Below are 23,050 nucleotides of genomic sequence, written 5' to 3' on the forward strand. Positions count from 1 at the left end.
CGCTCCACACCGTCTCATCATACACTTCCGGGGTCAGACATGGAGTGCATTTTCCTCTACACCGTCATAACACACACTCCCGGGGTCAGACAAGTACTGAGCCTCCCTCCACACCGTCCCATCACATATTCACGGGGTCAGTCACAGAGTGAAGGCCCTACACACCGTCACATCACACATTCCCGGTATTCGACACTGAGTGATGTTCCCTTGACAAAAACGCAGCACACATTCCCAGGGTCAGACACAGAGTGAATCACCCTCCACACCGTCCCATCGCACACTCCTGAAGTTAGACATCGGGTGACGCTTTCTGTGGACCGTCCTATCGCAGACACCCTGGTTCATACACAAACTGAAGCTTACTCCCCCGGGTCCCTTCAGAAACTCCCATGTTCAGAAGCTCTTTCACTTTCAACAATACCCAGAACTCCGATGTTCCAGTAGTCTTGAATTGTGTGTCGGCTCGGAGAACGTGCGTGTGTTTGTGTTCAGAGGATGTGCAGGGAACAGGAGAGAATTGGTGCGGAAATGGACATGGTGGTAAGGTAGCAGTCACTGGGATGAAATGTTGTCGAAACAAACGATCGGCCTGTTCACACAGAGCAGTGCAGAGGCTCAAAACCGAGAGATCGATATCCGGTGGAAGGGGACTGGGTGGTGTAACAACAGACGTCACCTCTCCCCCTCCTCCACATAATTCCATATAAACAGAGAGAGAGGGAGACGTGTACATGTGGGAGAGGGTCAATGGAACCGTGGAGGACCTGCAGGGGATGGAAGGGGTTAGGGAGACGGGGAGAGGAGTTGGGGAAGGAGAAGGTAACGGAGTCGGCACGGAGTGTAGGGGACGCAGGGGTGATGGACACAGTGTAGAAGAAGATGGCGGTGGCGGAAACGGGGAGGGCTGTGGAAAATCGTGAATGACGGTGACGAGGATGGTCGGCTGGGAAGGAGGGCTGACGACGAACAGGATACTGAAAACACAATGAACCAGTAACACCTTCTTCCCCTCCACCAGCATATTCTTGAACGCATCAGCACCACTTCCACATTTTTGGGGCATTTATTAGCTTTTGTGCATTTGACATTAATCTTACATACTTGCGCCCAACTGATCCTTCAAAAGAAGAAATCTCAGGTGGTCTAAGTCACAGATAATAAAACAGACCATGAGTCCGGTAGAAAAGATGCGATACAGGTGGACAGGACATTTGACACGCTGGCCTTCATCAGTCAGGACACTGAGTACGGGGGTCGGAGGTCACGTTGCAGTTGCAGATGACGTCGGTCAGGCCGCACTTGGAGTATGGAGTTCAGTTCTGCTTGCCTTGCTCTAAGAAAAATCTCAACGAACTGGAAAGATTGCAGAGGGAGATTTCCGAGGATGCTGCCGGGACAGGAGGGACTGAGTTATGGAGCGAGTTTGGGAATTCTGAGACTTTTTTCGGTGACCTTACAGAGGTGTAGAAAACCACGAGGGACACAGATCAGCCGAATACGTGCACTCTATTTCCCCATGACTGGGGTAACGAGAACATTAACGCACATGATTGAGGTGAGAGTAGCTAAAGACAGAAGCGGGGTGCGAGTTGGGTTTGATAAAAGCGACACAGTAGGATGAGGAGAGTGGGTAGAGACAGAATCTCTAATCGAGGGGAGAGAGTGGAGCTATGGAGCTCTTTTGGGAACTGATCCAGGTTGTGGGAAAGAATGAGCTAGTGGAAGTGAAAGCTAATCGAGGGAGAAACCGGGAACAGAAGGGGGAATTGGGGGCGAGGGAAGCAAGAAACCAGGCTGAGGAAAACGGGGATGTAACAGAGGAGGCGGGAGTGGAGAAGGATAAGGGAGAGTCATTCGAGGGACGAGGGTACAGAGATGGTAAGATGGTGAGTAAGACTGTGATAGAAGGAAAGAGGAGAATAGGGTAAGGGTGACTGGCAGCGGCGCGGAGGGGTTAATGTGAGTGGTTAAGAGAAATGGAGGAGAAAGAGGGTTTTATCATTGTATTCAAGTCGGTCCCAGTGGTTGGTGACAGAGATCCTGGATCTTTTCAGAAATAACTGGGCACGAAGGTGCAGACTTCTCACAGATGAAGCGCGTGCGAACCTCATCGCAAGGTTTACGCTCACTGTAAAATGTACATACACCACACTCGGGGTCTCCACCGCTCAGCCGGAACATGATATTCGAAGCCACTTTCCTGTCAAAGAGTGGTAAACAATGTCAACACACCTCCAGCAATCAGTCCCCCAAACTACTGATATCCTCCCTCGTCATTGACCTGTGGCACCCCAACATCTCCCACAACCCCACTGTCCCAGCACAGCCCTGTGTCAGTCTCCAGAATATCCCACTGACCCACTCTCTCCCTGCAGCCCTGTGTCAGTCACCAAAGTAATCCCTTGCCCCCTCTAACAGCAGATCGGTGTCAGAGACCAGAATTATAACAGGACCCAACATTCTCCTCACAGGCCCGTGTCAGTCCCCAAATTATTCCCACAGCGCCAGTGTCTTCCAAGGCCGCATGTCAGTCCTCAAAATGCTCCCACTTCTTCACTGTCTCCCCACGGGCCTGTGTTCTCTGCCTAAGTGCTCACACTCACCAATCCCATCCCACAGATCAGTGTCAGTCCAAACTACACTCACCGCCTGACTCTCTCCCCACAGCCCCGTGCCGGACCCCCAAATAATCCCACTGCTCAACCCTCTTCTCAGAGACCTGTGTCAGTCACCAAGACACCTCCCGTTTCTCATGCTCTCCCCACGGACGTGTCTCAGTCCCCAGAGTACTCCCACTGAACCATGCTCTCCCCACAGATCTGTGTCTGTCCCCACAGTACACCCCTCCCTCATTCTCTCCCCACAGACATGTGCCAGGCCCCAAAGTGCTCCCACTGCCTCACTCTCTCCCGCAACCTGGGTCAGTTCCCAAAAGAGCTCTATAGCTCCACTCTCTCCCCACGGACCCGTGCTGGTCCCCAAAATAATCCCAATGCCTAGCCTTCCCATAAAGACCTGTGTCAACCACCGAAAGACAGCCACATCCCACTCTCTTCCCACAGCCCATGTCAGTTCCCACATTTGGAGAAGGAAGTCTGAGGATCAGACAGGATTTTTTTCTTCTTCTCACTGCAGTTAAGAGAGGCGGGACTGCGCAGGCGTGTGACGTTGGGCAGTGAGGCGGGGAAGATTTAAAAGGAACACAGCCTTATACAGCGGGCAGTGGAGTGAGCCGGGAGCAGAGTAAAGGGCTCTTAAGGGATTTGGCGTACCAGGCTTAGGTGGAAACGGGCGAGGCAAGGTAGGTTTTGTTTTAATTTTTCCTTTTATTTGAGGAAAGGGGGAATTATGAGTGTGAGGGCAGTTTGTTGTCCTCGGTGTCTGATTGGGAGGTCCTGGAGACTCGTAGCCTGCCGGACGTCCGCATCCGCGTCGGGTGCGCCGAATTGTAGCTCCTAAGGGACCGTGTTAGGGAACAGAAGCTGCAGCTCGATTACCTTCGTCTGGTCAGGAAGAGCGAGGAGATGATAGAGATGAGTTACAGGCAGGTGGTCACACCAGGGCCACAGGAGGCCGAAGGTGCGTCAAGGTTAGGAGAGGGAAGGGAAAGAGTCAGGTAGTAGAGAGTACACGAGTGGCTGTACCCCTTGAAAATAAGTACTTCTGATTGAGTACTGTTGGGCGGGGGGGAAAAACTTACCTGGGAGAAACGGCAGGTGCCGTGCCACTGGCATAGAGTCCGGCCCTGTAGCTCAGAAGCGTAGGGAAAGGAAGAGGAAGGTAGTAGTAATAGGGGACTCGATACTTAGGGGGTCAGACAGGCGATTCTGTGGACCCAGTCAGGAGACCCGGATGGTAGTTTGCCTCCCTGGTGCCAGGGTCCGGGATGTTACTGATCGCGTCCAAGATATCCTGAAGTGGGAGGGAAAGCTGCCAAAGGTCGTGGTACATATCGGTACCAATGACATAGGTAGGGAAAGGGAAGTGGTCCTGAAAGGAGAATATAGGGAGTTAGGAAGTAAGTTGTGAAGAAGGACCGCAATGGTAGTAATCTAGGGATTACTGCCTGTGCCTCGCGACAGTGACAGTAGGAATGGAATGAGATGGAGGATAAATGCGTGGCTGAGGGATTGAAGCGGGGGTAGTGATTCAAGTTTCTGGGATCTCCATTAGGGCAAGTGTGACCCGTACAAAAAGTATGGGTTACTCTTGAATCCTAAGGGGACAAATATCCAGGCGGGGAGATTTGCTAAGGCTACGGGGGAGTCTTTAAAATAGAACGGTTGGGGTGTGAATCAATCTGAAGAAACTGGGAGAGAGCAGGTTATTTCACAAATAGAAAAAAAAGCTAGTAGACAGTGTCAGAGGGAGGATAAGCAGGTGATGGAGAAGAGGAGCGCTCAGACCGAGGATGTAGGAGAGAAGGAAGAAAAAGATAATAAAGTTGTTTGTACCGTTAGGGATAAACATAGAGGAAGAGGTGGAGAGATTTTTCAATGTATCTATTTTAATGCTAGGAGCATTGTAAGAAATGTGGATGAGCTTGGAGCACGGATTGATAACTGGAAATATGATATTTTATCAATTAGTGGATCATGGTTACAGGAGGGGTGTGATTGGCAACTAAGTATTCGTTGATTATGAAGAGACGCAATGGGACATCTTCCTCCACTGCGCAATCTCATCTCTGAACGCACGAGAACTAAATCCATATTTTTCTATCAGGTCTGATAGAATCGGAGGGGCAAGAGGGGTTGTCCTGCATTGCTTGTCAGAGAAAATATTACAGCGGTGGTAATACAGGATAGATTAGAGGGCTCGTCTACGGAGGCTATTTCGTGCGAATTGAGGAATGTGAAAGGTGTAGTAACAATTCTAGACCACCTAATGGGGAGCGAGAATTTGAGGAGCAAATTTCTAAGGAGATAGCAGATATTTGTAGTAAGCACAAGGTTGTGATTGTGGGAAATTTTAATTTTCCACACATGGGCTGGGAAGCCAATTCTGTAAAAGTGCTGGATGGTTTGGTGTTTGTAGAATCTATGCAGTATAGTTTTTTGCAGCAATGCATAGAGGTACCAACCAGAGATAGGGCAGTGCTGGATCTATTGTTAGGGAATGAGATAGGTCAGGTGACGGAGGTATGATTTGGTTTCCATTTGTCATTTAAACAAATGGATAGGCATATGGATAGGAAAGGAATGGAGGGTTATGGGCTGAGTGCAGTTAGAAGGGACTAGGTGAGAGTGAGCGTTCGTCACGGACTAGAAGGGCCGAGATGGCCTGTTTCCGTGCTGTAATTGTTATGTAGTTATATGGTTCTATTAATTTTACTGCACACTCTGTACCAACAGCCCTCGTCGATCCTCAAACAAATCCAATTGCCCATTCACTCACCGCAGAACTTTCTCTATCTCCAGAAGTCCCCGTTTTCCCAGTCTCTCCCCACCGCCCTTGTCAGTCCGCAAACTGATACCAATGTCCACTCCCTTTAGCAAACCGGGTCTGACCACAAACTAATCTCTCTGCACACAACCTTCCCGCAGCCTGTGCCAGTCCCCAAAATAAATCCACTACCCACTCGCTTCTCTCAGCCTGTATCAATCCGACGACCCACTTTCATCTCAGAAACATGCACGATCCAAAATCTCACCCGACTTTGCATTTTCCAATCCAGTAGGAAATGCCTTCGTCGCGGACAGCTTTGGCAACAAAATTCTGTGAAATTAAATTGCTATCATCAATGATTGAATTTCAAAGATATTTACGTTGCGTCCCTTTGTGACTGAACCCGGGAGAGTGTGAAGGGATGGTGTTGAACGAGCTTAATACTATGACTCACTACGCGAGAATGTGAATGGCACGATGTGGAAGGAGCCTCACTCTGTGTCTGAACCGGGGAGTGTATGATGTGACGGTGTGGACTGAGCCTCACTATGTGTCTGACCCCGGACATGTGTGATGGAACGGTGTGAAGGAGATTCGATCCGTTTCTGACAGCAGGAGTGTGTGCTGGGACGAGAAGGAGGGAACTTCACTCTGTGTCTGACCCTGGAAGTATGAGATCAAACGGTATGGAGGGAGCTTCCCTCTGGTGTGGATATATCTTCCGTCGATCTGATACGTACCTCTACTTCTGCTGAATTTATTTCAAGAAGTTTAGAATCAAATTTCGAACAATACTGCTTCGCCTCATCATAGGAAGTGTTAACCATGGATATAAAATAACACGGGCTTTCATTTCTGATCCAGTTCTGGGAAAACGCTTGCTCTGGAAATTGGGAAAAAAGAACAGTGAATCTCACTAAGTACCGTCCATTACATCCATTGCGTGTCAGACAGCGAAAGATGATCCATCCTCACCGACCCATCACACACACCTGGTCAAGTACAGAATGAAACACCCTTCTCACCGGTCCCTTGAGAAATTGGCTCTGGAATTTCCGAACAAGTAGCAGTGAATCCGCCGGGAGTCAGACACCGACCCATCACACAATCCGGGGGTCAGACACAGACTGAAGCTCCCTCCACACCGTCCCATCACACACTCCCGGGGTCAGACACAGAGTGAATCTCCCTCCACGCAGTCCCGTCACACACTCCCGAGGTCTGACACAGAGTGAATCTCCCTGCACGCCGTCCCATCGCACACTCCCGGGGTCAGACACAGAGTGAATCTCCCTCCACGCCGTCCAATCGCACACTCCCGGGGTCAGACACAGAGTGAATCTCCCTCCACGCCGTCCCATCACACACTCCCGGGGTCAGAAACAGAGTGAATCTCCCTCCACGCCGTCCCATTGCACAATCCCGGGTTCAGACACAGACTGAATCTCCCTCCACGCCGTCCCATCACACACTCCCGGGGTCAGAAACAGAGTGAATCTCCCTCCACGCCGTCCCATCACACACTCCCGGGGTCAGACACAGAGTGAATCTCCCTCCACATCGTCCCATCACCCACTCCCGGGGTCAGACACAGAGTAAATCTCCCTCCACACCGTCCCATCACATACTCCTGCGGATAGATACAGAGTGAAGCTTCCTCCACGCAGTCCCATCACACAAGCCCGGAATCAGACACAGAGTGAAGCTCCCTCTACACCGCCCCATCGCACACTCCTGGCGATAGATACAGAGTGAAGGTCCCTTCTCACCGTCCCATCACATACACCCGGGGTCAGACACAGAGCGAAGGTCCCTCCACACCGTCCCGTCAAACACACTCCCCGAGTCAGACACAGAGTGAATAACCCTCCACACTGTCCCATCACACACTCCTGTGGTCAGACACAGAGTGAAGCTCCCTCCGTACCGTACCATCACACAATCCCGGTATCAGACGCAGAACGAATCTCCCTCCAGTCCGTCCCATCACACACTCCCGGGGTCAGAGACAGAGACTGAAACTCCATCCACACCGTCACGTCACAAACTCCAGTCGTCAGATATAAGTGATACTCCTTCCATATCATTCCATCACACGCACACTGTGTCAGTCACAGAGTGAAGCTCCTTCCACATCATCCTGTCACAGTCGACAGAGGTCTGAAGTAGAGTGACACTCCCTCCATACAGTCCCATCATACTCCCAGGGGTTTCACCCAGTGTGAGCTACGTATTGCACTGTTCCATTAGACACTTCTAGTAAAAGACAGAGTGAAGTTTCCTCTTCACTCACCCAATGCTCTTTCCTGGGGTTAGACACAGGTTGATGCTCCCTGCATAGCATCCCATCGAAAACACACTGTGTCAGACACAGAGTAAAGCTCACTCCAGACTGTCCCATCACACACTCCCGGGGTCAGACACAGGGTGAGACACCCTCGAAACTGCCCCATTATACGATCCCGGGGTCAAATACAAACTACCCTCTCACCCTTCTATCACACATTCCCGTCGTCAGAATCAAACTGAAGCTCTTTCACACCGTCCCGTCACACTCTCCTGCTGTCAGACTCAAATTGACACTCTCGCCACGGCACCCAATTGCACATTCGCGGGACCCGTCACCAGGTGTAGCTCCCTCAACTCCGCCCGATCCCTAACTTCAGGAATCAGTTACAAGCTCCTTTCGACCATCCTATCACAGAGATCGTGAGGGACAGACACAAATAGAATTTCAATCCATACCGTCCCGTCACACACTCCCGGGGTGAGACATGCATTAGCTCCCTCAGTAATATCCAATCACGCAACCTGTTGCCAGACTCTGAGGGACTCTCCTTCAGCACTGTCCAATCACAGAATCCAGGATTAAACATACAGTGGAAATCCCTTATACTATTACATCATGCTCATTTCCGGGGTCAGACACAGATTGCTCTCTCTCGCATTAGGCCCCATCACAAACTCATGGGTTCAGACTGCACGCTGCTCACTGTAAAATCACACGCTCTTACGAATCTTCCTCCTCTCCGACCCCTCACACACTCCCAGGTTCAGACACAGAGTGAATCTCCCTCCACACCTTCCCACCACACACTCACAGGTTCAGACACAGAGTGAATCTCCCTCCGCACCGTCCCATCACACACTCACAGGTTCAGACACAGAGTGAATCTCCCTCCGCACCGTCCCATCACACACTCCCAGGTTCAGACACAGAGTGAATCTCCCTCCGTACCGTCCCCTCACACACTCCCAGGTTCAGACACAGAGTGAATCTCCCCCCACTCCGTCCTATCACACACTCCCGAGATCAGATTAGCAAAGAAGCTACTTCATCACCGTCCCATCACAGGCACCGGGAGTCAGTTATAGAGTGAAGGTCCCTGCAGACCGTTCAATCACACACTTCCTAATGGATCAGACACAAATTTGGATTCTATCCACAATGTCACGTCACACTCTCTTGGGACAGACGAAGAATGAAGCTCTTGTCTCACGGACTCATTATACTCTCCCAGTGTCAGACACAGAGTGATTCTCCTTCCACACTTCCCCATCACACACGATCGGTGTCAGGTTCAGACTGAATCTTTCACTCCAGCAGACTGTCAAGCACTCCTTGGGTCAAACATGAAATGAAGCTCACTTCATGCTCTTCCATCACGCAGTCCTGCCGATGAACACAGAGTGAGCATCCCTCCACAGTTCCCCAACACATCCTCCCCGTGGTCAGATAGGAATTGAAACACTCTCTGCACCATCCCGCCGCATACACCCGTCGTCAGACAGAGTAAGATGCTCCTTCTGCCCAGTAACACCAAATAACACAGGAGTCAGAAAACGAGCGAAGCTCCCTACACACCGTCAAAGCTCACATTTCCGGCGTCAGAAACAGAGGTAAGCTGCCTCCACACCGTCCCATAAAACACTCACGAACGTAACACAGGGTAAATCTCCCTCCTTACGTCTTCCGTACATCACAAACCTCCTGGCGAGTCACAGAGTGAAGCTCTCTCTCAACCGTCCCTTCACGCTCAGCTGTGCTCACTCACAAAGCGAAGTTCCGCCCCCGCTCTCCCATAGCACACTGACGGGTTCAGACTCGCTCCACAACATCCAATCCCACAATCCGGTGTCACATAGAATGAACGTCCCTCTGCACTGTTCCCCTCGCACAGTCCTGGAGTCAGACACAGACGCTTTCTCTCCACGATCCCATTACTCCGGGAATCAGACATAGAATGAAGCTCCTTCCACCCTGTCCCATTACACACTCCCGGATTCAGACACAGAGTGATGCTTTCTCTGTTCGGTCCCATCCCTCACTCTGGGATTCAGACACAGAGTGAAGCCCCCGCTGTACCGTCTCGTCGCACAATCCCGGCTTCAGGGTGAAATGCTCTCTCAACGTTGCCATAACACACTTCAGGGGTCAGGCATGGGGTGAATCTCTCTGGGCACTGTGCCGTCACACAATCCCGCTGTCAAACACAGAGTCAAGCTGGATCCATACTGTCCCATCAGACACTCCCGGAGTGAGACATAGAGTGAAGCTGTAATGTTACGTCTCACAATCCCGTGGTCAGACACAGATTGAAACCATATCCACAATGTTCTATCACACTCTCCTGGATTCAGTGACAGAGGGGAACTCCTCAATGCAGTCCCATCACACACTCACCGGGTCAAACACAGAGTGAATCACCTCCACACCATCTCTTCACACAATTCCGATGTCAAGCACAGAGTAACGCTTCCTCTCTCCATGCCTGCCCTGTGATGAGGAGCGGGTGAAAGAGGGGGATGATGCCTCACCTCCTCTGCTGGTCAACAATTCACAGATTTGAGCCTTGGTTTCGTTGACAGATCTGTACTTCGTTTCCAGCTCAGTGAACTGGTGACGGAGATCGCTGTTCATTCGTTTAAGATCGGACAGATTAGAGTTGAGCAGAGAAGCCTTGAATTCAACGGTTGAGTTTAACTCATGGCAGTTTCGGTCGGAGGTGAACGTAGACTGACGAATCTGTGATACTGAGAGAGATGGTGAAGGATGTTTAGAATTTACAGTGACACGTGAGTCAGCGTCACGCTACCGAACGGGTCACAGGGAGTGTTGTGTCAGTGTCACGGTGAAGGGTGGAACAGTGAAGGATGTGCTGGTGGCACAGTGAGATGCGTCGTCTGTGTTACTCTGAGGGGTATATCAATGTCCTGGTGAAGGTTTTGTTGATGTTACAATGGGGTCTGCGTCATGTTTGTGTCACGGCTATGGTCGTGTCAGTGTTGCGGTCAGGAATGTATCTGTGTCTCGTTGAAGGTCCGTTTACAACGGTAACAGTATTGTTGATGTTACGGTCAATGGCGTGTCGGTGTGACCGTGTTATAGAACACAGAATAGTACAGCACTGTTCAGGCTCTTCGGCCCACAATGTTGTGCCCACCCCTTAAACGCTGCCTCCCATATAACCCACCACCTTAAAATCCTCCATATACCTGTCTAGTAGGCTATTAAATATCGCCAGTGTATCTGCCTCCACCACTGACTCAGGCAGTGTATTACACACTAACTGTTCTCCGACTAAAAAACTCTAGTATCCCCCTTGAATTTCCCTCTCCTTACCTTAAAGCCATGTCCTCTTGTACTGAGCAGTGGTGCCCTAGGGAAGAGGCGCTGGCTGTCCACTCTATCTATTCCTCGTAACATCTTGTATACCTTTATCATGTCTCCTCCCATCCTCCTTCTCTCCAGAGAGTAAAGCCCTAGCTCCCTTAATCTTTGATCATAATCCATACTCTCTAAACCAGGCAGCATCCTGGTAAATCTCCTCTGTTCCCTTTCTAACTCTTCCACAACCTCCCTATCGTGAGGCGACCAGAACTGGACACAATACTTCAAGTGTGGTCTAACCAGAGTTTTATAGAGCTGCATCATTACTCCGTAACTCTTAAACTCTGTCCCTCGACTTATGAAAGCTAACAACCATAAGCTTTCTTAACTACCCTATCTACCAGTGAGGCAACTTTGAAGGATGTGTGTACATGCACCCCCAGTTCGCTCTGCTCCGCCACACTACCAAGTATCCTGCCATTTACTTTGTACTCTGCCTTGGAGTTTGTCCTTCCAAAGTGTACCACCTCACACTTCTCCCGGTTGAACTCCAACTGCCACTTCTCAGCCCACTTCTGCATCCTATCCATGTCTCTCTGCAATCTTCGACAATCCTCTACACTACCCACAAGACCACCAAACTTTGTGTCTTCTGCAAATTTGCCAACCAGCCCTTCTACACCCACGTCCATGTCGTTAGTAAAATCACGAAAAACAGAGGTACTAGAGCCTATCCTTGAGGAACACCACTAGTCACGGCCCTCCAATCCGAGTGTACTCCTCAATCACGACACTCTGCTTTCTCCAGGCAAGCCAATTGTGAATCCACCCTGTCAAGCTTCCCTGGATCCCATGCCTTCTGACTTTCTAAATAAGCTCTTCCGTGCGGAACCTTGTCAAATGCCTTAATAAATTCCATGTATATCACATCCACTGCACTACCCCCATCTATCTGACTTATCAAAAAGACTAAGGGGCTGGTGGTGGACCTGAGGAGGGCTAAGGCACCGGTGACGCCTGTTTCCATCCAAGGGGTCAATGTGGACATGTTGGAGGATTACAAATACCTGGGGATATGAATGGACAATAAACGGGACTGGTCACGAAACACTGAGGCTGTCTACAACAAGGGACAGAGACGTCTCTATTTCCTAAGGAGACTGAGGTCCTTTAACATCCGCCGGACGATGCTGAGGATGTTCTACGAGTCTGTGGTGGCCAGTGCTATCATGTTTGCTGTTGTGTGCTGGGGCAGCAGGCTGATGGTAGCAGACACCAACAGAATCAACGAACTCATTCGTAAGGCCAGTAATGTTGTGGGGGTGGAACTGGACTCTCTGACGGTGGTGACTGAAAGGAGGATGCCGTCCAGGTTACATGCCCTCTTGGACAATGTCTTCCATCCACTCCACAATGTACTGGTTAGGCACAGGAGTACATTCAGCCAGAGACTCATTCCACCGAGATGTAAAACTCAGCGTCATAGGAAGTCAATCCTACTTGCGGCGATCAAACTTTACAACTCATCCCTCGGAGTGTCAGACACCCCGAGCCAATAGGCTGGTCCTGGGCTTACTTCCACTTGGCATGATTAACTTATTATTTAATTAGTTATTGTTGTATATTGCTTATTTCTTCACATTTCTTGGTTGGTGCGGCTATAAAGAAACCCAATTTCCCTCATGATCAATAACGTATGTCAGTCAGTCTGTCTACCACCTCCTCAAAGAGTTCTATCAGGCTTGTTAGACACGATCTGCCCTTCACAAAGACATGCTGACTGTCCCTGATCAGACCATGATTCTCTAAATGTCCATAAATTCTATCTCGAAGAATCGTTTCCAACAGCTTTCTCAAAATAGACATAAGGCTCACTGGGCTATAATTACTCGGACTATCCCTACTAACTTATTTGAACAAGAGGACAATATTCGCCTCCCTCCAATCCTACCATACCATTCCCGTGGACAACGAGGACATAACGATCCTAGCTAGAGTCTCAGCAATCTCTTCTTTCCCCTCGTGGAGCAGGCCTGGGGAATATTTCGTCAGGCCCCGGGGACTTATCCGTCGTAATGTATTTTAAGAAGTCCAACACCTCCTCTCCGTAAATATCAGCATACTCCAGAACATCGAACACCCTCATATTGTCCTCACCGTCATCAAGCTCCCTCTCAGTGGTGAATACAGAAGAGAAGTATTCATTGAGGACCTCGCTCACTTCAACAGCCTCCAGACACATCTTCCCACTTTCATTTCTAATCGGTCCTACCTTCACTCCTATCATCCTTTTGTTCTTCACATAATTGAAGAATGCCTTGTGGTTTTCTTTACCCTGCTCGCCAGGGCCTTCTCTTGCTCCCTTCTTTCTGTCCACAACCCCTTCTTCATCTCTTTTCTTACTGCCCCATTTTCCTCAATAGACTCGTATGATCCTCGCTTCCTAAACCTCATGTATGCAGCCTTCTTCCATCGGTGTTACGGTAAGGGGGGGTTTGGTTTCACTGTTGTGGTTTACAATCTCATTATATTCCACTTTCTTAATTTACGGTCTGACTCCATCCGCAGACGTTCCACTCACCATGGATCGAGAGACCGGCCACAATCACGATTAGGGCGGCTGTAACTAGACAGAGTAGGCAGATCAGACGGTACGGTCTATTTCCGATCTTCACTTTCGACTCCCGTTCTTGCGCAGCTGTGGAGATACCATGTGATCATAAGATCACAATAAATATTTCTTAAGACACTAGGAGCTATTTAATGAATACTTTACTTCAGTATCTTAGTGACTGTAGTGATGACTTGCAACAGACTGAAAAGCCTGAGAATGTAGATATTAAGAAAGATGAAGTAATGGAGCTTTTGGAAAGCATCAAACTGGATACGTCACCGGTACCGGACGAAATATACCCCAGGCTACTGTGGGAGGCGAGGGAAGAGATTGCTGAAGCTCTGGCGATGATCTCTGCATCATCAATGGAAACGTGAGAGGTTCCGGATGATTGCGGATGTTGTTCCTTTATTAAAGAAAATGAGAGGACATTGCCCAGGAAATTATAGACCAGAAAGACTTACCTCAGCGGTTGGTAAGTTGATGGAGAAGATCGTGAGAGACAGGATTTATGAACATTTGGAGAGGTATAATATGTTTAGGAGTTGTCAGTCTGGCTTTGTGAAAGGCAGATCGTGCCTTACGAGACAGATTGAATTCTTGTGGGGATGTGACTAAAGGAAGAAGAAGCTGATTAAGGAAGAGCAGTGGATGTAATGAATGTGGTCTTCAGCAAAGCATTTTATAAGATACTCCATGCAAGGCTTACTGAGAAATTAAGGAGGGATGGGATCCAAGCGGATATTGCTTTGTGGATCAACAACTGGCTTGCCCACACAAGGCAAAGAGTGATTGTAGACGGGTCATATTCTGCACAGAAGTCGGTCACCAGTGGAGTGCAGCAGGGATCTGTTCTGGGGCCCTTATTTTTCTTGACTTTTATAAATGAACTGAATGAAGTTGTGGGGGGATGGGTTCTTTGGTTTGCTGATGACACAATGTTTAGGGGTGTTGTGGATAGTTGGAGGGCTGTCAGAGATTACAGCGGGACATTGATAGGATGCAAAACGTGGCTAATGAAGTGGCAGATGGATTTGAACCCAGTTAAGTGTGAACCGGTTCTTTTTATCAGTCAAATACGATGGCAGACAATAGTATTACTGGTAAGACACTTGGCAATGTGGCGAATAAAAGGCATCTTAGGGTCCGAGCTCAAAGCAGCTGCGCAGGTTGACTCTGTGGTTAAGAAGGCGGATGGTGTGTTGGCCTTCATCAATCGTGGAATTGAATTTAGGAACTGAGAGGTGATGTTGCAGCTAGATAGGACCCTGGTCAGACCCGACTTGGAGTACTGTGCTCAGTTCTGGTCGCCTCACTACAGGAAGGATGTAGAGCCATAGAAAGGGTGCAGATGAGATTTACAAGGATGCTGTCTGGATTGGGGAGCATGACTTACGAGAATAGGTTGAGTGAACTCGGCCTTTTCTCCTTGGAGCGACGAAGGATGGGAGGTGACCTGATAGAGGTGTACACGATGATGAGAGGCATTGATCGCGTGGATAGTCAGAGGTTTTGTCGCAGGACTGAAGTGGCTCGCACGAGAGGCCGTGTTTTAAGCTGCTTGGTACAAAGGTGATGTCAGTAGGACGTTGTTGTCATTTTACTCAGAGAGTGGTGAGTGCATGGAACAGGCTGCAGGTGGCGGTAGTGGAGGAGGAACCGATAGGGCCTTTCATGGGACCCCTGGATGGCTAAAAAGGTGGAAGAAGCCTTCCTTGAGACAGATGGGACGTGCTTTCGTACCTTTCTCCCCGATGGGAGGGTGGCCGGCTTGGTTGGGTGGGGGTCTATGGTTATGCTGGATGGTTCACGGAGACAGCAGGAAGTGTAGACAGTGTCCACGGAGAGAATATGTCAGATTTCCATCTTTGGAGTAAGACAGCAGGACGGCTAATTAGGGCAGTGTACTAGACGTGGTGGATAGGGACTTCAGTGACCTATTGTTGGGCCGCTCTGTATAAGGGGGTGGCGCCAGGAGAGATTAGACTGACCGATTTGATTACGGAGGACCTGTTTGTCTTGATTGATTGATAAAGTGTACACTGACTGTATCAAACACTGTCACAAGTTCCCAGATTCTCTGGGAGATGGAAGAGTGTAAGGGAGGGAGAGACGGAGAACGAAAGGAGCGGTGAGAGAGTGAGGCAGGGGGGAGATCTGGAAGGTGGAAGATGGAGGAGGAAGACAGATACTGGATGGTCTGTGACGCAGAGAGAGTTGTCGGTCTAATATGTTCGGGAAGGACTGTTCAGGCACGGGGTGTAGATGTAATCTACCTAGACTTTAACAAGGTCTCAGATGGTACACTGCTCTGGAAGATGATGGTACAGGAGTCGGGAGGTCACGTTGCAGATGTACAGTGACGCCGCTCTTGTTCAGTGTTTGTCGCCCTGATGTAGGAAAGGCCACGGTGCTGGAAGGTTTACGATTATGTTGGACTCGGGGCAGTGAGTCATGGAGAGAGGTCGGGACTTCATTCCTTGGAGCGCAGGGGCGACCTTACAGAGTTGTGTAAAACCACGAGGGGCGCAGGCAGGGTGAATGAAGAGAGATTTGGGAACAAGATGTGGTAGCGAGAACAAGAGAAAAGTGAGTGCGGTTAGAAAAGGGAGAGAGCGGTGGATATAGAGAAAGAAAAGGCGTGGAGGGGAGATGAGCGGAAAACAGGGACAGAGAGAGTTCGGAAGAACGGACGGTGTTGACGGTGGTATAAGAGTGAGCAGAGAGAGCGCGATAGAGTGCGAGATGGAGATCGAGAGAGGTAAAGGCGGTGACAGTATAGAAGAGAGACGGGAGAGAGGGGGGCAATGAGAGAGGGAGAAGAGAACGGGACAGTGGGAGACAGTAGGGGAAATAGTGTGATGAAGGGACTGGGAGGGAGCGAGAAAGGAGACGGGGTGAGAGAAGGTGAAAGAGGGAAAGGAGAGTGGGGTTAGAAATGGGAGAGAGGGATTAAGGTTTAATACCGCGCTCCTTCTCAGCGTCATCCACAGTCCTCCCTTCTCAAAACACTGACACGGAGCTAACTCAGCTCCACCACCCCTGCCCCACACCACTTGCTCCTCATTGCCCCTTCCTCCACACGCCCCATACCATCCCATCTTCCCACAGCACTCCCTCCACACTCCATCCCATGGCGCTACCTCTAAACCGCCCCTCCCAGGACGCAACAGTCCGCACCGATCATCAGAGGGCGTTCCCTGCTCTTCGCATCTCTCACGCGTTCCCTCCGTGTTATTCTCAAGCAGGGAATCATTGGGGTCAACTGTACGTTTACACTGAACTCGCTCGACAGGATTGGACACGTCACCTAAACAGGAACAAACTGAAAAAGATGAAACTGTCCTCGATCTTTTCGGACCCGGGGCGCCGAGAGGGCCTTGAAATTAACTTCCGCACACGATACATCAGATTCAGCTGGGAAGAGAAGATTGTTCTGATTGAGGGTCAGACACAGAGTGAAGCTCCCAGTGCGCCGTTCCATCACACTCTCCTGGTGAAGAAACACCGAGTGAATCTCCCTCCACACTGTCCCATCACACTCTTCTGGTGTCAGACACAGAGTGAATCTCCCTTCACACTGTCCCATCACACACTCCTGGGGTGAGGCAAAGAGTGAAGCTCCCTCCGCACCGTCCCAATGCACAATCCATGGGGGTCAGACACAGAGTGAAGCTCCCTCCACACAGTCCTGGGTGGGGGGGTTGAGGTGTTTCGATAATCCGATAAAAACGGGGCCGAAGCCGTCCTTGGGACTGGTGGGACGTGCTTTCGTATCTTTGTCTCCGATGGGAGGTTGTCCGGCTGGGTTGGGTCGGGGTCTAGGGTTATACTGGCTGTTCCACGGAGACAGCAGGAAATGTAGACAGTGTCCACAGGTGAGATTTCCATCTTTGGAGTAAGAAATCAGGACGGCTGATTAGGGCAGTGTACCAGAAGTGATAGATAGGGACTTCCTATAAGAGGGTTGTGGGCAGTGAAATTAGACTGACCGATTTGATTGCGGAGGACCTGTTTGTCCTGATAGGTTGGAGAAATGTACACAGACTTTAACAAATACTGTCACAAGATCCCAGATGGTAGATCACTCCGGGAGAATGAAGAGAGGAATGGAGGCGAGATGGAGTAAGAAAGGAGCAGTGAGAGAAGGGGGGAGGGGGAGATCCGGAGTGTGGAAGATGGAGGAGGGAGGGAGATAGTGGATGGCATGAGTGACAAGCTTTCTTTACCCAGACTGTGGTCAGCCCATGGGATGAGCTGACAGAGGAAGTGTTCAAAGCTTGGGACACGTGGGAGTGTGACACGTGACCCATCCAGATTGAAGTCTGCGCTGTGAACTCTGACCTGTTTGTGTAATGGTTGACAACCCGCCGGGTCCCGGGGCAATGCGAGGACATCCGCTCTCATCGATGCAAGGTTCCTTTCTCCGAAAGTTCAGATCTGAGTAGGTGGAGTTCAAACCGTCTGGGAGAGAGAGCGAGAGCAGATAAGTGAGAGAGTGAGAGCGGTACAGAATGGAGTAGGGTGTCGGGAAGGGAGAGAAGAGGGAGGGGTTTGAGAAGAGACAAAGGGTGAGGGAGAGGGGTAGAGAGAGGAGAGATACAGGAGGCAGCAGAGGAGGGCGATGGGCAGAGAGGGGGAGATAGCGACAGGGGCGATGGGGGGAAAATGTAACAGAAAGAATGGGGAGGGAGAACGGGGTGAGAGAGGCGGAGACAGAGGGGGGCAGGGGAGAGAGTCGGGAACAGTCAGAGGGCAGGGAGAGGTGTGAGAGAGGGCGAAAGAGAGTGGTATTGAGAATGGAGAGTGAGGGGAGGAAAAAGTGGGAGAGGGATGGGGAAGAGAGAAGAAAGAATTTGAGAGAGAGAAGTACGAGGGGAGAAGCGTCGAGGAATGGGAGAGCGCGTCGGGGAAAGGAAGAGAGCCGTGGATGGAGAGGAGGAGAGGGCTTGAGGGGTGTTGAGGGGCACATTTAGGGACAGAGCGAGGTTGGAAGACCGGTAGGGGCGAACTGGGAAAGATGAGACGGTGGTGAAAGAGAGAGAGGGAAAGAGCGCCATGGGAAGACCGAAAGTGGTAGAGACGGTGACTGTGATAGATGAGAGACGGGAGGGAGAGGGGGAAATGAGAGAGGGCGAAGAGAACGGGACAGTGGGAGACAGTGGGGAAAACGAGGAGACGGAGCAGGGGAAGAGGGAGAGCGGAGAGGGTGTGAGGAGGAGAGGAAGGGGAGAGAAGTGGAAAGAAAGAAGAGTAAGTGGAGTTAAGAAAAGTGAGAGAGCGGTTATGGATTTATACCGCGTTCCCTCCTCACCACACCAACACGGCGCTCACTCACCTCCGCAACACCATCCCACAGCGCTCGCTCCTCATCGGCACATGCCATGCTATCTCTCCTCACCGACCCTTCTCACAGCCCACTCTCCTGAAACCGTCCCACGGCGCTCCTTCTACACCGCCCCTCCAAGGGAGCTCACTCCTCACAGAATCCCTCCCCACCGTCCCTCCCACAAAGTTCACCCCCGCATCATCTCTCCCACGTGTTCAATCCGTCTTATGCTCAAACAGGGAATCAGTAGTCACGTTTGCCCTGAGATCTCTCGACAGGATACGACGTATCAGCTAAACAGGGGGAAACCAACAAAGATGAAACTGACCTCGATCAGCCCGGACCCGGGGCGCCGAGGGGGTCTTGAAATTAACTTCCGCGTACGATACATCAGGTTCAGCTGGGGACAAAACAGCGAGTGTCAGCGACAGAATAAGGCTCCCTATAAACCGTCTCATCACACCCTCCCGGGGTTCAGACACAGAGTGAAGCTCCCACCACACCGTCCCATCACACAATCCCGGGGTCAGACACAGAGTGAATCTCCCTCCACACCGTCCCATCACACACTCCCGGGGTCAGACACAGAGTGAATCTCCCTCCACACCGTCCCATCACACACTCCCGGGGTCAGACACAGAGTGAATCTCCCTCCACACCGTCCCATTACACCCTCCCGGGGTTCAGACACAGAGTGAATCTCCCACCACACCGTCCCATCACACACTCCCGGGTTCAGACACAGTGTGAATCTCCCTCCACACTGTCACGTCACACACTCCCAGAGTCAAACACAGAGTCACTCATCACGCACTCCCGGGCAGACATAGTGCGAAACTCCCTCCATAAGCCTGATCACACACACCAGGATAAGCTGCAGAACAGATCAGTCGCCTGTCTCTTTGCCGCACTCACCTCGGGAAAGAGACCGTGAGTCATTTTTTCCGAACTTCACAGTCATGTAGCTCACGCTCTGGTCCATCCCGCCGAGGAGTCTCTGCGTCTCTGAGCTCAGGGGGAATCAACCGTTGTCAGAGGAAGCCTGTGTTAACAAGTGGGTTAGGCCGGTACCAAGCAACGCGGGATGAAGAGCTGATGAACTGAGGAACCGAGAGCAGGGGGAGGAAGTGCGGGGAGCAGAGCGATTGAGGGTGTTGCAGAGGGTGGTCGTCAGAAATGAGAGTGGTTGGTGGAAGAGTAGTGTGAGTGGGGAGAAAGAGGGGAGGATTCGGGGTCGGGTAGAGATAGAGATCTGGGTGACAATGGATAGACTGGGGAGAAGGCAGCGAGAAAAGGGGTAAGTACAGTGAAGAGGGCGGAAGGAACACGGTCCCTTCATAGGCTTTCCTCGCTTTCTCGTCCAGTGGCGCACTCTCTCTCTCCCTCCTTATTCCGTGGAATTCTGTGTCTCTTCTTCGACAAGCTTCCCCCACGCTCCCCTTTTCATTCTCTATTTTCCCTCCCCCTATTCTATCTCTTTCTATCCCATCTTCCTCCCCTCTTCAGCCCTTGCTCTTTTCCTACCTCCTCTTGTCCACCTTTGCCCCACTTTTTCCTCTTCCCCATTATCTTATTCCACACCCTCCCACATCTTCCCCTCTCTTTTTCTTCTCTCCACGACCAACACTCCTGTCACCCGGACACGCAGATGTGCTTACATACTCACAGATGCTTTCTGTATTTCCCTCCCTTCCGAATGTCCGCCTTCATCTCCTTCATCCCATCTCCCCCGTCCCTTCTCCACCCCTCCTCCCATCCTACCTCCGAGCTTCCCGTTCTCTCCCACCACACATTCCTCTTTCGCTCTCCCACTCTTCCTCTTCCTTTAGTTTCCCTCAATCAATCTCTTGCTTCTCCCACCCTCGCATGGCACTGGCTCCTACTGTCACACTCACCTTCCCCACCTCAACGACTTCCCTATCACGCACCTTCCCTCTCCACTTCCTCTCTCCTCTACACCTTCTTTCTGTATCCGACCTTACCGGCTTTATTTCCTCCACTTCCCATATATTTCCTCATCCAACTCACATTCCTTCACTTCTCCTTCCTCCCTGGATTCCATAATTCCTTACATTCCCAATGCTCCTTTCTTTCTGAATAAGCCTTGCATGGGGTACCTTATCAAATGCCTTGCGGAAATTTATATACACTACATCTAATGCTCTTCCTTCATCAATGTGTTTAGTCATATCCTCAAAAAAATGATCAGGCTCGTAAGGCACGGCCTGCCCTTGACAAAACCATGCTGACTATTCCCAATCATATTAAATCTCTCCACATGTTAATAAATCATGCCTCTCAGGATCTTCTCCATCCAATTACTAACCACTGAGTTAAAACTCACTGGTCTATAATTCCCTGAGCTATCTCGAACCCTTTCTGGAATAAAGGAACAACATCCGAAAACCTCCAATCCGCTGGAACCTCTCCCGTCCCCCTTGATGTTGCAAAGATCATCGCCAGGTTCTCAGTAATCTCCTCCCTCGCCTCCACAGTAGCCTGGGGTACATCTCATCCGGTCCCGGCGACCTACCAACTTGATGCTTTCCAAAATCTCCAGCTCACCCTCTTTCTTAATATCAACATGCTGCAAGTGATTGATACTATCACCCAGATCGTTACTCCACAGTGAATACTCGAAGCAAAATATTATTTAAGTTTCTGCCATTTCCTCCGGTTTCATATACATTTTCAGCCTGTCACACTTGATAGGTCCTATTCTTTCTCGTCTTATCCTATTACACTTCACATACTTGAGGAAAGCCTCGGGGTTTTCCTTAATCCTGCTCGCCAAGAATTTCTCATGGCCCCTTCTGGCTCTCCTAATATCCTTCTTAAACTCCTTCCTGTTAGTCTCATAATCTTCCAGATCTCTAGCATTACCTATTTCTCTTAGACTTTTGTAAGCTTTTGTTTTCTTCTTGACTAGGTTTTGTACAGCCTTTGTACACCACGGTTACTGTGCCCTACCATAACTTCCTCGTCACATTAGAACGTACCTATGCAGAACTCCACACAAATAACCCCTGAACATTTGCTCATTTCTGCCCTACTTTTCTTTGAGAACATCTGTATCCAATTAAAGCTTGCAGGTTCTTTTCCGATAGCCTGATACTTCCTCTTACTCCAACAAAAAGAGTTGCTAACTTGTCTATTCTTATCTCTCTCCAATGCTGTTGTAAAGGAGATAGAATTATGATCACTATCTCCAAAAATCTCTCCGAGTGGTTTATTTCCCAATAGCAAATTAATTGCAACCTCTCCTTTTGTGAGTTAACTACACATTTGATAATGTATCCCATGTAAGGAGACATGTGGCCCACGGAGACATTGCTTTGTGTATCCAGAACTGGCTTGCCCACAGAAGGCAAAGAGAGGTTGCAGTCGTGTCATATTCTGCATGGGAGCCGGTGAACAGTGGAGTTCCTCGATGATCTGTTCTTGGACCTCAACTCTACGTGATTGCATGAATGATTTGGATGGGGATCTGGAGCTGTGGTTCTTAAATTTGAGGATGATACAAAGGTTCGGGGAGTTGTAGATACCCCTAATTATGAGGTCCGTCAGAGCTTACAGCGGGACATTCATAGGATGCAAATCTGGTCCGAGAAGTGGCAGATGGAATTTAACTCAGGTAAGAATAAGGCTGTTACTTTTGTGGTCAAATATGATGGCAGAATATGGTATTAATGGTAAGACATTTGGCAGCGTGTTGGATCAGAGGGATCTTGCGTTTCCAGTCCATAGGACACTCAAGGCAGCTGCACAGGTTGTATCTGTGGTTAAGAAAGCGTACACAGTATTGACCTTCATACATCGTGAGACTGAGTTTAGAAGCCGAGAGCCAATGTTGCAAATTTATAGGACCCTGGCCAGACGCTACCTGGAGGACTGTGTTCAGTTCTGATCGCCTCACTACAGGAAGAATGTGGAAGCGATGGAAAGGATGCAGAGGAGATTTGCAAGGAAGTTCCCTGGTTTCGGGAACATGCCTTATGAGGATAAGTTGAGTGATCCCGGCCATTTTTCCTTGGAGCGATGGAGGATGAGAGACGACCTGATATGGTGCAACAGATGATGAGAGGCTTTGATCTTGTGGATAGTC

The 23,050-nt window shown here is 50.1% G+C and overlaps 1 protein-coding gene across 2 annotated transcripts in view; it reads right to left on the minus strand.

Moving 5' to 3' along the window:
* Nucleotides 1-1,047: 1,047 nt before the first annotated feature.
* Nucleotides 1,048-23,050, minus strand: part of LOC140719953 (oxidized low-density lipoprotein receptor 1-like) — a 59,219-nt gene continuing 37,216 nt past the window's right edge. For both annotated transcript variants that reach the window (XM_073034868.1, XM_073034869.1), the window contains 8 exons: nucleotides 19,861-19,987; nucleotides 19,274-19,345; nucleotides 17,961-18,080; nucleotides 13,584-13,700; nucleotides 10,210-10,425; nucleotides 6,132-6,274; nucleotides 5,657-5,721; nucleotides 1,048-2,203 (listed from right to left, as the gene is read on the minus strand). In XM_073034868.1, the coding sequence (XP_072890969.1) occupies nucleotides 2,011-2,203; nucleotides 5,657-5,721; nucleotides 6,132-6,274; nucleotides 10,210-10,425; nucleotides 13,584-13,700; nucleotides 17,961-18,080; nucleotides 19,274-19,345; nucleotides 19,861-19,927 (993 nt within the window). In that variant the 5' untranslated portion in view covers nucleotides 19,928-19,987 and the 3' untranslated portion in view covers nucleotides 1,048-2,010. The remainder of the gene's footprint in view (nucleotides 2,204-5,656; nucleotides 5,722-6,131; nucleotides 6,275-10,209; nucleotides 10,426-13,583; nucleotides 13,701-17,960; nucleotides 18,081-19,273; nucleotides 19,346-19,860; nucleotides 19,988-23,050) is intronic.

The sequence above is a fragment of the Hemitrygon akajei genome, unplaced genomic scaffold (assembly GCF_048418815.1).
Source record: "Hemitrygon akajei unplaced genomic scaffold, sHemAka1.3 Scf000033, whole genome shotgun sequence".
NCBI lineage: Eukaryota > Metazoa > Chordata > Chondrichthyes > Myliobatiformes > Dasyatidae > Hemitrygon > Hemitrygon akajei.